Source organism: Cryptomeria japonica, chromosome 3, assembly GCF_030272615.1.
Source record: "Cryptomeria japonica chromosome 3, Sugi_1.0, whole genome shotgun sequence".
NCBI lineage: Eukaryota > Viridiplantae > Streptophyta > Pinopsida > Cupressales > Cupressaceae > Cryptomeria > Cryptomeria japonica.
In genome coordinates this window covers 415,347,695-415,361,932 of record NC_081407.1, presented here as the reverse complement: position 1 = coordinate 415,361,932, position 14,238 = coordinate 415,347,695, and the positions used below count along the sequence as shown (strand labels likewise).

At 38.5% G+C, this 14,238-nt stretch overlaps 1 protein-coding gene across 1 annotated transcript; it reads right to left on the bottom strand.

Moving 5' to 3' along the window:
• Window positions 1-740: 740 nt before the first annotated feature.
• Window positions 741-11,337, bottom strand: LOC131874227 (uncharacterized). Its single transcript, XM_059217502.1, has 2 exons — window positions 11,233-11,337; window positions 741-1,097 (listed from the first exon to the last, which is right to left on the bottom strand). The coding sequence occupies exons 1-2, from the start codon at window positions 11,335-11,337 to the stop codon at window positions 741-743; spliced, it is 462 nt and encodes a 153-aa protein (XP_059073485.1).
• Window positions 11,338-14,238: the final 2,901 nt, after the last annotated feature.

The window sequence follows — 14,238 nt, the reverse complement described above, 5'->3', positions numbered from 1 at the left end:
ATTTTTATTACTGTTATTTTGTGAAAGTGACAAAAAATCTCTTAACTGAGTGGACTTAATAGTCTTATTTGTAAAACCCTCTAGCAAGGTGACATTTTGATTGAGTGTTTGAAATCCTTTAACAAGGTCACTTCTAACAAGGTGAAGATCCTAACAGATCTGAGGGAAATCCCTTAACCGGGTCACATCTAGCAATGTGTTTGTAATCTTTAATAGGATTTGCTTTTAATCGAGCATACTCTAGAAGAGTATATTTCTTAGTGGGTCCGAAATCCCACAGTGGTTTTTCCCTATTTGGGTTTCCACGTTAAATCTGGTGTTATGAGGTTTATGATGTTTATATGCTTTTGAGTGTGCATGTTTAGCAGTTTTGGTTATATTACTAAAGTATATGTTACCAAGGTTGAATTTGATGTTTTTATGGAAGATTAAGTTTGTATGATTCACCCCCCCCCTCTCATCTTGTTGGCTATTGGATCTGTACTTACATTAAGTATCAGAACTATCAGGTACTACGCCAATAAGTATCATCATTATTTGAACCCCCTTGAGATTGATGACAAGGCCATATGTAGCTATGTGGAACCCCAACGCATAATGGGCGGGTTTCCCCTCTAAATTCAAAATTTGAAAACTGATGCTCTTCATCCAATAACAATTAGAAAGATTCGTCATAAGAATTAGTTTTTTTCTTTCTCCAAGATCTCCTTGGTGGTCATTGGTAGAAGATTAGTGTTTCTCTAGCATCGTAAGCCATCTTGTAGCCTACCCACAATAGCCATTGAGTTAGCAGCCGCATTCCCTTTTCTGAAAATGTGGCGGATAGTGAAACAATCAAGGTTAGCCAGAAACATTCTTGCATCCCTCAAAATAGATTCCACTTTCCAACCTGCTACAAATCTACCACTGACAACTTTCACAATAACTTTAGAATCACCTTCAATTTCCAGTTGTCTAATACCTATAGCAGTGGCGAACTTCACGCTCCATAGGAGAGCCATTCCCTCAGCTTGAGTGACAGTATGATTCTTCAGGCTACCCGCATAGGTAGCAATAGTAGTCCCCTGATGATCATGAATAACACCACCTCCCGCTTGCTAGGTATTTTGAGCTAACCCATCAAAATTTAGTTTATGCCAAGAGGGGTTTGGGGCTAATCATTTGGTCCTTTTTTCGTTGATCTTTGAAGTGTTATTGAAGAGTTTAAACTCCGGGGGGAGCTTCCAGAGTTCAACAATTCTTTTATCAGTCGGGTTAGGAGGATTGGGGGGGGGTGTTCCACCTAGTCATTGATATATTATCCATAAGCATTTTGAAGCAACTAGAAAAAACATTATTAGGGGAGGTTTCAACATCTCTTAAGATTCTGTTATTTCTTTCTTTCCAAACACCCCAACAGATAAGAGGAGGGATTTGCCTCCATAACTGAATAATCAAGGGGTGGTGGGTAGGAGGTGACCATCCATTAACAAATTAATGAATGTTATCATGAAAAACCCATTGTATACCACATTTTTCAAGGGTAATGGCCCACAAGTGCCCTACGAAAGGGCAGTGGATGAAAAGATGGCTAATAGATTCCTCCTCAGCTTTACATAAGATACATCTGTTGGGAAGTTGGAATCCCCTTCTTTTCAAATTATCATGAGTCAAGATTTTTTCATGCATAAGGGACCACCAAAAGAAGTTAATTTTTGAAATAAGTTGTAGGGTCCATATCTTTTTCCAGCATTCAACATCACAAATGGGTCTCAAGAGTTGTTTGTAAGCAGACTTGACCAAGAACTCCCCCGACTGGGTCCCTTTCCAGATGAATCTATCCTCATGGGGAGATAAAGGTACCTTGCACACAAGCATAAGATCGTGAAGATCAAGGGCAATAGGCAACAAGTTAGGTCGATAAGTAAAGATCAGAGATATGTTCTTCCACCTTCCTCTTCTCGGCACAATGTAGTCAGTAATATAATCACCAAAGTGATCCTTTAGGGAATTCATTATTTGGCAGAATCAAGATTCAGCCAGAGGTTTGTCATCCAACCAAGATTCCTTCTAGAACCTAATCTTCCTACCATTTCCAATCTACCACTTTAGTCCTTCTATGATAACAGGTCTAAGTTTCAAGATGTTGTTCCATAATTTTGACCCATGAGGTAGGCCACCGGAACTCAAATTAAGGTAGAACTGTTCCCTTTCCAAATATTTAGCCCTGATAATGTTACACCAGTTTGCCTCACCATTTAGTTAGGGTCAAACCCACTTTAGCAATTAAGGCCTTGTTCAAGGCATTTGTCTTTTTGATCCCAGATGACCAGAGAGAGGCATTTCTTTTCCTCCATACCCATCCAGAGAAAAGTTCTTTGGATCCTCTCAAGCTTGTCCCCCATAGCACCAGAGATTTTGAATAGGGAAAGAAATTACACAGGGATTCCGTAGAGGGAAGCAACAAGGATTTGGAACTTCCTTGCACTACTAAGGAATTTGCCCTTCCATCCAACAAGTTTATTATGTATTCTTTCAAGGATAGTACTCCAGAACGCAAGGGTAACCTCTTTAATAGTGAGGGGAAGACCCAGGTAAGTCCCAGGAAGAGAAGCAGACTTACACCCAAGGATATTAAGGATTTTATTCTGAAGGTCCAATGAGGTGTTGAAGAAGAAGAGATTACTTTTATCATAGTTGATACATTTCCCTGAAGCAGAGGCATAGTCAACGAGAAAATTCTTCCAGTGTTTAGCCTCAATCACGGAGTATATACCAAAAATAAAGGTATCGTCCACAAATTGTTGAATCACTGAGAGGGGAATAGTAGAAGCCGCTTTAAACCCCTACAGTCTTCCATTGACCATCAAATTTGCCACATTCCTACCGAAGACTTCTGCAATCATAATAAAAAGATAAGGGGACAGGGGATCTCCCTGTCAAATACCTTTTCCAGCTTTAAAGTGGCCCCTAGGAGTCCCATTGATCAAGATAGAGAGCTGAACCATAGAAACACATTCTCGTATCAAATCAACAATTTTCTGATTGAAGCCCATTTTTGAGAGAGTTTTAAATAGGAAACACCAGTTGAATTTATCATAAGCTTTTGAGATGTCGAGTTTAAAAGCCATACCTGGAATTATGCTTCTGCCCATGGAATGAATAATTTCATGAGTAGCAATGGTCGCATCCATGATTTGATGACCATGGACAAAGATTTTTTGGGAGGGACTGATAAACTTAGATAGAAGCGGCTTAATTCTATTCACTAAGACCTTGGAGATGATCTTGTAAATAGAATTGCAAAGGCTTATGGGCCAAAAATCCTTCATGCAATTGGGGTTCACAGACTTGGGGACGAGAACAATGTAGGTGTTGTTCAACTTTTTCAGTAATTTACTAGTCCTGAAGAAATCCTTCACCGCTTTAGTGACATCATTGTTAGGATTCCCAAAGATACTAAGAGGGGGGGTGAATTAGTATCTGATTGGTGTAAGAATTTTCTTAACTTATAACATGAAAATCATATTAAAACTGTGTACCGGTAAACCAGAAATAATGCAGCAAATAAGAATAACAACCACAACATGAAAATCACACCATAACACAATATTTTAATGAAGAAACCCAGTGTGGGAAAAACCTTGGTGGGATTTGTGACCCACAATATTCACTTACTAGCCAATAAGAGAATATTACTGCATACAATAGGGGCCTGCACATGTAGAAAGGCCAAGTGCCTAGAGCTCACTACTCAATTACAAAAGAAGTCACACTGACTTACAAAAATGGATTATACTAATCCAATTTCTTGTACTACTTTAGATCAGCATCTACTATGCCAGATTTAGTACCAGTTTAAGCTCTGCAATATACATAAACCCTTAACCTAATAATTCGCATATTAGGTCTGCTATATTCCTTACATCCATCGCTTATTAAATGATCTACAATGATCTCATACATATATGAGTCATATTACAATCCACCATGTCGGCTTACAAAATATTTTACAATTAATTACAAAATACATTTATACAAAATTGTTGTCGGCCAAGGTGCCAGTAATCTGTATGCCGGTGTAGAGTCTGTCGGTGTTGATGCTTGTGTCTACCTGTCGGTATCACATGATTGTAAGGTTACCATCAATGACAATACCTTCAATTAACTACAATGTCTCATTGGAGTGTTCATTTTCCAACAATCTCCCCCTTTGGCATTGATGGAAACACTCATGAGAAAAATTAAAAAAGTGTCCAAAAAGATGTCCAAAAAGAATCTGCCAAAATTTGTCTTACCAAAGCTATGTCCAAAAATGTTTGCTCCCCTTGAGTTGATGATGTCCTGTTCTGATCATTTTTCTCATCACACTACTCCCCCTTTGACATCAATGACAAAGGTTGTCATTCGCTGTTAGTGGAGTGTTGTTCCTGCCTAGATTTTTGTAACCGGTGGGTTACAATCTAGAATATATCTGCCAAAACCAGATTCAAAATGTCACTGAATCATTTGCTTTCCTGTAAAGCCTCTTGAGTTCTCTGAAATGTACCGGTGAGTATGTGCATTTGTTCTTCCGGTGTCTTAAGTCCGGGAACCAGAGCCTTAGAAATTTATTTTTTCAAAGAAATGAGGTAGTCTAGTTTTGGACCAAGTTTACATTTTAAGCTCTTTGCCTTATGCTTAACTTTCTCTTTGTCCTTCTCTAACTTCTCAATTTTCTCTTCAAGATCTGCAATTTTCTTTTCTATCTCCAAAAATGAATCGGATGTACCTATCAGATTGTCAGCAATATTGTTAATCTCATCTTGTGCTTTGCTAATTTCCTTGTCTAGGTCTTCTGTCAGAATATTTATTTTACAAGTATCTCTATATAGTTTCTTGAAATCCAAAATTGTCTCTCCTAGATCTGGTAATAAGGTGTCCATTTTCTCTTTGTTTTTCTTCACAATTTCCTCAAAGAATTTATCTTTCTCCTTATTCATCCTTCTTTGAATGTGTCTTCATTGATTTGATCAACTATCAAAATGTTGCCGGTGATGAACTTAGACAATGTGTCTAGTTGATCTAAAGAATCCTTATTATCCACAATGCACTTGGGTGCTACCAATTTGAGAATAGGAATGGTGTCATCGATAGCCTTATAGGATTGTGCATTACACTCTGTGATCTTCTTTATTGAATCCAATAAGACCTTTATTACATTTGTAGGCCAAAATTCTGCTATTGAAGTACCAGATGTTTGCCCAACTGTTTTCACAATATCCATGCTGCCGGTTGTAGTGATAACCTTGCTTGTTTCGACCTCTGGTAGGTTAGTTTGTGTTTGCATTTCTATTAGCAAAGGTTTAGGCTTTTCAGTTATAGCCAGTGGCACTGTCTCTATCTGAACTCATGTCTCAACCTGCTTCTGTTCTAGTTTCTCCATCTGTGTCTCAGAAGGTTTCTCTGAGCTCTCAACTGCCGGTTTCTTAGATGTAGTCTCAGTATGCATTTTCGGTTTCTTAGTTTGTACCTCTGCACTATCCATTTCCGGTTCTCCTGATTGTTTTTCAGTTTTATCTACCAGTTCTTCTAATGTTTTACCAGTGGTGTCCTCTTCTGGTTGCTCTATTAGAGTAGTTTTTCTGTTCTTATGTTTACAGTGTTATTAACCTCAACCTCAACATCTGCAGCCGGTGACTTAGTAGTCACTTCTTCCTTCTTATCCTCAGTGATTTCTCTGTCAACCACAACATTTACTTCCTATGTGTCTATATTTACAGTGTACAAATTTTGAACTCAGGATTAGTATCCTCTAGAGGAGTCTCCATACTCTCAGTGGCCGGTTGACTATCTGTAGTATGTGCCGGTGGAGTATCCGAAGGAGGTGGGGTTAAGTTATCAGTTATTTTTAAGCTTGGAGGTCCACCTACCTTACCTTTTCCTTTATCCCTGTCCTTTTGGTATACTCTGATAGTCTTGGGTCTTAGTAACTCTTCCTGTTTCTCTTTTTCTACAAAGAATATGTCCCATGCATCTACTGTTTCCTCAGAGACTTCATTTACTCTCCCTGCCATCAGTGCTACATGCCGGTGAGCAGTTGAAAATACTGTCTGGTTAGCTTCACAAATTAATTTGTCTATCTCATCAGGTGAGTTGACTGGATGCACTGCAAGTAATTTTTCAATTTTTATTTTCTTATCCAGCTCAACAATAGCTACCCTTTTGGCTTCTAATATTCTATACAAATTGTTTGGTATTTCATCAACAATTTCCATCAAAATTTTCTTGTATATATCCAAGTGTAAAATTACACTGTTCTCTATGCTTTCTTTGTCATCAGCAGATAGTGTGTTGTACAGTTTGCTAATGTTTTTCAACTTTCCATATTTAGTTGTTTCACTTAAGAGTTTATCCAGTGGAGCAATATCTTGTTTTAACTTCTTCTTCTTCTTAGGAGTTAAGTTCTTTACTGGAGGCCTTACTGCATGTTGCTTTTGTCTTGTTTTCCTAAGAGTGGGTGAGGGTACCAATGAGGGTTTTCTTTTCCTTTCTACCCTTTTGAATACTGCTGGCATATCACTCTCAGAGGAAGTTGCGACCGGTGAAAGATGAGTTTCTAGTTGAGGTCCTTCCAACTCACTTTCTTTTATACCAGTTTGTTTCAAAACATCTTCCTTAATTTCATTTGCTTGTCGGGTTCCTTTCCTTAATGTTTCTTCAACCTTTTAAACCCTTTTCCTTGACTGAATCCCACTTTCAATTGTTTCTGCATTTCCAAAGACTTTCTCAGTGGGTTCCTTTGGTGCTTCAAGGAGGGCTTTTGCATAAGTTTCTATGATATTATCATCTGTTTCATAGCCCATTTCAGTTACCCAGATAGTTCTAGGGACAACTGCCTCCATCTAGATTTCATCTTTCTTGATTACAAAACATATTTCCTTCTGATATTTACCTACAATAGCCTATGATAGTCTTATTCTAGTTTTCATTTGAGCCTTCAGTGCTTGAAAATGTTCGTTTATGTTTTTCTCTTTGTTTTCTCCCATATTGTTTAATAGATCCAATAGTTGCTTTCCTACCGGTATATCAAAGCCAAAATCTTTTCTACCAATACCAGGTACTTGTTTAGTAATATACAACATTAAACAAACAAGCAAATTTCCAAATCTAAAGGTTCCTTTCTTATCTCCTTTAATCTTCTTTAGTTTTCTATCAATTCATCTTTGAGCCATTCACACACATCTATTCTAGCATTCATTAACCATGTCGTATGCACTTTTAATACATAGGCTAGATACCAAGTTCAACCTATTTGCATGTGTAGCTTTGTAACCTAAGATCATACTGATAAATCTGACATTGATGTCCTTCACATCATTTACCCTTACAGAGCTTTTGTCAGATGTTGTACTGCTTAGATCTATCACTGTGTCATTTGAGACCCTTTTAGTTCTGTCAGGTCGGCTACCGATGGAAGGTAACCCTGTTACTGCTTTAACGACTTCTTTTGTGATTTTATGAATTGAATCTAACCAGAAGAATTCACCATGGACTCTACTTAGGACTATTCTTATCACATCTTTGGGAAAATTAGGAATGCTAAGAATATCCAGAAAGCCTAGGGTTTCTACTACCTTGTGTCCCGGCTTGACATTGCCATTTTCATCACAAATCACAGTGCTATACATTTTCTTGATTTCATCATTTCCTAATTCCTCTATATGACAGTGTATGTATATTCTAGGATCTTCAACATATACTACTCCTTTAGGAATTTGAGAGAATGCACCTATGTTATCATCTTTCTTAGCTATTTCGGGAACAAGCTTGAAAACGGGTCTAGGGCGCTTGATAACCTCAATTACAGTAGGGTTTGCTATAAATTCAGGAACAAAGGAGGATGCCATGTTTATAAATACCTCAATATGCCTTAGGGATGATTGCTTGGATGAACTGCTTCTCTTCTTTGCTAAGAATGCCTTCGCTCGGGAATTTTTGTGCTCTCGAAGATTTGAATGCTTGGTGAATGGAAAAGGAGCCAAAACACTTGCTTATAATGTTCTTTTCTCCAACTACCACATTTAATGCTTGCAGGTTAAGTCATAACTTAACTCATCTACCGGTAAAGAAGTAATTCAACTTCTCACCATCAACCGAAGGTATAATAGCATATTTTTCAGTTTGTTGCTAAACCTCCCAAAGGATTTTCCTTCAGTTGGATGAAGAGTCTCCTGCCGGTGGAGTGTTACTCTATTCTACCAGTGGAGGACTATTCCCATCAACATCTTGATCTGACTTTTTGATCCATTGTTTTGAGAATTCTTGCTTTACCTCTTCAACCTTTTCTTTACCTTTCAAACTAGGACCTTTTTTATTTATCGGTGATGCCTTACTTCTACAAAATTATGCAATATGTCCAATTTTGTTATAAGCATAACAAGTCACATTGTTTTTCTGAATAACTTTCCCATATCCTATGCCAATATGTGTTCTACATTGATTAGATAGGTGTCCAAATCTTCCACAAACATAACATCTTACATTCATTCTGCAATTTTCAGAAATATGACCAACTTTGTTGCATTTAGAACATTGACTGATGGGTATATTAGTGTTCTGATAATTTCTAGATCTACACTGATTTGCTCTATGACCATACTTGTTATAGTTAAAGCATTTCCCATTGAATTTGTAAGCATTAGGTTGTCTTACCGGTTTTCTATGATCATGATTGTTTGCAGTACCGAAGCTTTCACCAGTTTTAAAGCCAAGGCCATTTGTATCACCATTAGGTTTCTGATTCTTTAGCATGTCAACAAGTTCCTCTAAAATTTTCTTGAATTTCTCCTTGTGTTGATTTGTAGCAGTCAGTTCATTCTCCAAGATTCCTTTTTGTCTTATGAGTTCAATTCTATCATTTTGTGTGTGCATCAAAACTATTTTCAACATATCATTTTCATGACTGAGTCTTGTGTTTTCATTTCCAGCATCATTTAGTCTTCTAGCCAAGTCATCTTCATTCTTCTTTCTATCTTCAATTTCTTTACAAAATCTCATAGTCATATCTTGCATCTCATTCTTCATTGTACAGTTATCTTGTCTCAGTTGGTTCACCAGATCATTAAGAGTTTCCTTTTCATCTTCCTCATTCTGCATCTTCTCACAAAGTTCTCTTCTTTTATTCCTTGCTATAGTGAAATTTTCTTGAAGTCCTCGAATAATATCCTAAGCAACCTTCAGATCATCCTCAAGTTTGATATTCTTTACTTTTTCTGCATCATAGTCTGAAAGAGCTGTTTCCATTTGCTTTCTCAAATTTCCCATCTCTACCGGTGTCAAGATCTTCCTCAAGCTGTTAGGCTTTTGAAAATAGAGGACCAGGCTCTGATACCAATTGTTAGGATTCCCAAAGATATTGAGAGGGGGGGGGGGTGTGATTCAGTATTTGACAGGTGTAAGAATTTTCTTAACTTATAACATGAAAAGCATATTAAAACTATGTACTGATAAACCCGAAATAATGCATCAAATAAGAATAACAACCACAACATGAAAAACACACCATAACACAATATTTTAACAAGGAAACCCGATGTGGGAAAACCTCGGTGGGATTTGTGACCCACAATATTCACTTACTGGCCAATAAGAGAATATTACTGCATACAATAGGGGCCTGCACATGCAGGAAGGCCAAGTGCCTAGAGCTCACTGCTCAATTACAAAAGAAGTCACACTGACTTACAAAAATGGATTATACTAATCCAATGTCTTGTACTACTTTAGATTAGCATCTTCTATGCCAGATTAAGTACCGGTATAAGCTCTGCAATATACATAAACCCTTAACCTAATAATTCACACATTAGGTCTGCTATATTCCTTACATCCATCACTTATTAAATGATCTACAATGATCTCATACATATATGAGTCATATTACAATCCACCATGCCGTCTTACAAAATTTTTTACAATTAATTACAAAATACATTTATACAAAATTGTTGTCGACCAAGGTGCCGGTAATCTTCCTTTTCGGTGTCGGTGTTCTGTATGCCGGTGTAGATTCTGCCAGTGCTGATGCTTGTGTCTGCCTGCCGGTATCACATGATTGTAAGGTTGTCATCAATGACAATACCTTCAATCACCTACAATGTCTCATTGGAGTGTGCATTTGCCAACAATCCTAACTAACAATATCCCAATAATCCTGGAAGAAAGTCAGAGGGAAGCCATCCAAGCCCGGGGTCTTGAAAGCACCGATCGCAAAGACAACCAAACAGACCTCCTCTGAGGAAATGGGAGAAAGGAGCTGACAGTTATCCTCCTCCCCAATGGCATTAGGGAGATTGCTTAAGAGCCTGTCCTGGAGGGCCTAATTACCTCTTCTCGACTCAATATACATACAAATGAAGAAGTGTTGGTGTAAATAAATATTCATTTTGGATATTATTACACTTACTTAAGTTAACTTAGGATAATGCATCTCTTCGTAGTTTGGATTTGAGACACTTAGGGAAGTGTGCACATAGGGATAGAGCTTGTAGGAGAAATTCCACCTTTTGTGGTCTTATTTTGCTATTACACTCCACATTCGGTGGGTCATCCACTTCTTGTGGAATATTATATTATTTCTCCTACCTACCCTTAGTATTTCTTACCTACCCTTGTTTCTCATTGAGCCACATGTCATATTTGTGTGCTCATACATCCATATGGCCTTGCCTATATAAGCAGACCTCTATTCATTGTATTGGTTAATCCAGTTGATCATTTGTATATTGATGAGAATACAGTTTGTTCTTGTCATTCTATTGTCTCTTTTATGCTTTTCATTGTGCCCTTGATCTTGGCAAAATCCTACATGGTATCAGAGCTATTGGGGCTTCATTGATCAGTTTTTGGAGACATTGTGGAAGGCTTCTATTTTCGGATTTGGGGATCTTCATTTTTTGGGGGCGTCATACAGCAATTTGGACATCACCGTTGAATCTGGGAGGCTGTTTCCATAAATTTCGACTATAAAGTCGACCTATTTTGGTGAGAAATTTTTTTTCCCATTTTGGCTATTATCGTATAGATTTTGAATTTTTTTTTTTTTTTTAAATTTATTTTTCAAAAAAAAAATTTCGAAAAATTGAAAAAGCAAAAAAAAATCAAAAAAAAAAAAAAAACAAAAAGTTTTTTCTGCATTTTTGGGGGTCCGCAAACCCCCCCGTACTTTGTCGTACCTGTGTGTGTGTTGTAGACTACGTACCTACTACAGACTGCGTACCTGCCAACCCATAGTCCTCGCCGCTGCTGCACGCTGCCATCGCTGTCGCTGGTTGCCTCGCTCCCACCGGCCACCTCACTCCCGCTGGCTACCTCCATCGCCGGTGCCCAAGTCCTTCACCGTCGGCCCTCGGCTCCGGCCACTCCCTTCGCCGGCGACCATCAACATAGGCGGCCTCGTGTCCGCCACGTGGCAGGTGGCCACTAGCCCGCGGGCTAAACCGTACACACGTCACCTGCGCCACATTGACCTCCGTACGCACTATCAGATTGCCACGTCATCCGTACGGCCTGCACAGTCAGCAGTCCGTACAGTATGGACGCCCAATCAGCAGTGGAGCGAAGTTTTTGCAATGGTCATACAACCATCAAATTTAACATAGTGAATTTCTGACATCAGCGCCACATCAACACTTTTTGGAAATTTTTTGACCCCTCTCCATTAGGCTTTTCAGTTTTGCAGTCCAACTTTGAAAGGCCATATCTTGCTCATTTTTGCTCCTTTTTTAGTGCAATTTTTTTTGAAATGGGCTAGAATTTCGTGATCTTCACAGTGGTGTATTTATTTTCTAATTTTGATGCATAGGTTTTTCGGAATTTTTGAATTCTCTCAGCTGTACCTATCTAATCCTCAATTCTGCAACTTCAAAGGCCTCGTTTGAGCTCATACGACCTTCTTTTCAGGTGCCGTTTTTTTTGAAAGTCTTATTTTTTTGTCTACTTTCATAATATATGATCAGATTTTAGAAATTGTGAGTGGAAATTGTACTTTCAGATATTGGTCTTATTTGGCCTATTAGGTACTTGTAAATTGCTTGGATCTTAGTTTGAGACTCTTTTGGCCTTATTGAGCTAGTTGTAAAATTGTAAATCAGAAGTCCACTTTGCCATTTTTTGCAAGTGGCCCATTGTATACACACTACTTATAAAGTGCCAAAATCATCACATTGAGGGGGGGGGGGGTGTTCTTTGATTGAGTGAATTTGGGGGGGTGTCTTGTGTGATTGTGCCTCTCTTTGTGCTCTTTCCATTCTTCTTGCAATGAGTCCTAACAAATTTCCACCTTTAACTCCACATAATTATGCATCATGAAAAATTAAAGTATGGAGTAAATTAATGGAAAAGGGTCTCACACACTACATAGATGGAACAATAACAGCACCACCTAATCCTAAGGCTGATCCAATTGCTCAATTAGCATGGCTCACAAAGAATTGCATGGCTTTTGGAACCTTACACAAGTATGTATCAGATGACCTCATTTTTCACATTGAGAAGTGTAAAACAATCAAGGAGGCTTGGGATATGTTTCAGAAATTGTATGGACAAGTTGATGAAATCAGAGGCTATCATATTGACAATGAGCTCACCAACTTGGATCCCAAGAGTTTTGATACAATCCAAGATTATGTCACCAAAGCAAATGAGCTAAGAGCAAAGCTTAAGGATTGTGGAATTGACAAAAAGGATGCTCAATTGATATTCAACTTGTTGGACAAGCTTGCACCAGAATATGCAACATTTGTGTCTAGCTTCCAAACTCATTGTTTGACAGTGGGGAGTTCTTATGTTATGCCTTCATTTGATGCTTTCATAGAAATGTTGATATTGGAACAAACTAAGTTGTTGAACATGGGGTTTCTCAAGTCTTCAAAGTCCAAGGCTTTGGTAGCAAATCAAGGAAATCGAGGAAGTCAAGGCAAAGATTCCAACAAGAAGAAGAAGCAATCTAAGTCTAAACCACACTAGGAAAAAGGACAATCATCCTCTCCATCACAAGGCGATTTTTCATCCTCTTCCAAGAAGGGGACACCACCTAAGAATGATAAACCAACTTGTGCATATTGCAAGAAGTATGGTCATGATGAGCATCGATGCCACGCAAAGCAAGTTGATGAGTTAACCAATCTTCTCAAGAAAAACAACATCAACTTGCCATCCACCTACACAAAGAAGGATTCATCTCCTTCCTCTTCCTCACAGTCTAAGGGAAAAGGGCAAGCATTTGTGGCTACAACAGGTTCTTCATGGCAGTGGATACTTGACTCAGGTGCCTCATATCACATGGGTTCTACAAAGGAGCAGTTTTCTTCATTGGAGCCATCTAAGGTACCTCACATTTACATAGGTGATGACACTCAAGTAGAGGTTGAAGGGAAAGGTTTAGTTGACATAGATGATGGAACATTTGAGAATGTTCTCTATGTTCCTAGCTTGTCTACCAACCTTCTCTCCATCTACCAAATCACTCACTATGGGAATGGGAAAAAGGTTGAGTTTACACCAGATTCAGTTGTGGTAAAGGAACTTGATGATGATGCCTTGGTAGCAGTGGGACAAGTCAATGACAACTCAAGGCTTTATTCATTCTCCCACTTTGTGCCAAGTTCACCTTCTAGGGTCTTTCTTACTCATTCAAATTCAGAAAGTAAGCTATGGCATGAGCGGTTTGGTCACCTCAACTACCGCTATCTTCAGCAGCTCAGCACTAAAGACATGGTCACAGGTCTACCTCGAATCAGTTTTTCAGAGGGTGTATATGTAGGTTGTTCCATGGGCAAGCATCCCGAAGAGAAGTTTGATAAAGGGAAAACTTGGAGAGCTTTGGAAGTTCTTCAACTTGTTCACAGCGATGTAGCAGGTCCATTTCCAGCACCTTCATTTAGTAAGGCCTGCTATGTTCTTACCTTCATTGATGACTACTCCCGCTTCACTTGGGTCTACTTTCTCATTCATAAGAGTGAAGTATTTGACAGATTTCAGGACTTCAAGACTCGTGTGGAGAAGCAATCAGTGAAAGTGGTCAAGATTCTTCGTACAGATAATGGAAGGGAATATGTGAACAAAAGACTTGAGGATTTTTGTACATTTGAGGGGATTGATCTTTAGCATTCTGTTGCATACACTCCACAGTAGAACGGGGTTGCAGAACGCAAGAATAGAACTCTCAAAGAAATGGCTAGCTATATGATACATGTACGTTCTCTTGATCCCGCCTTT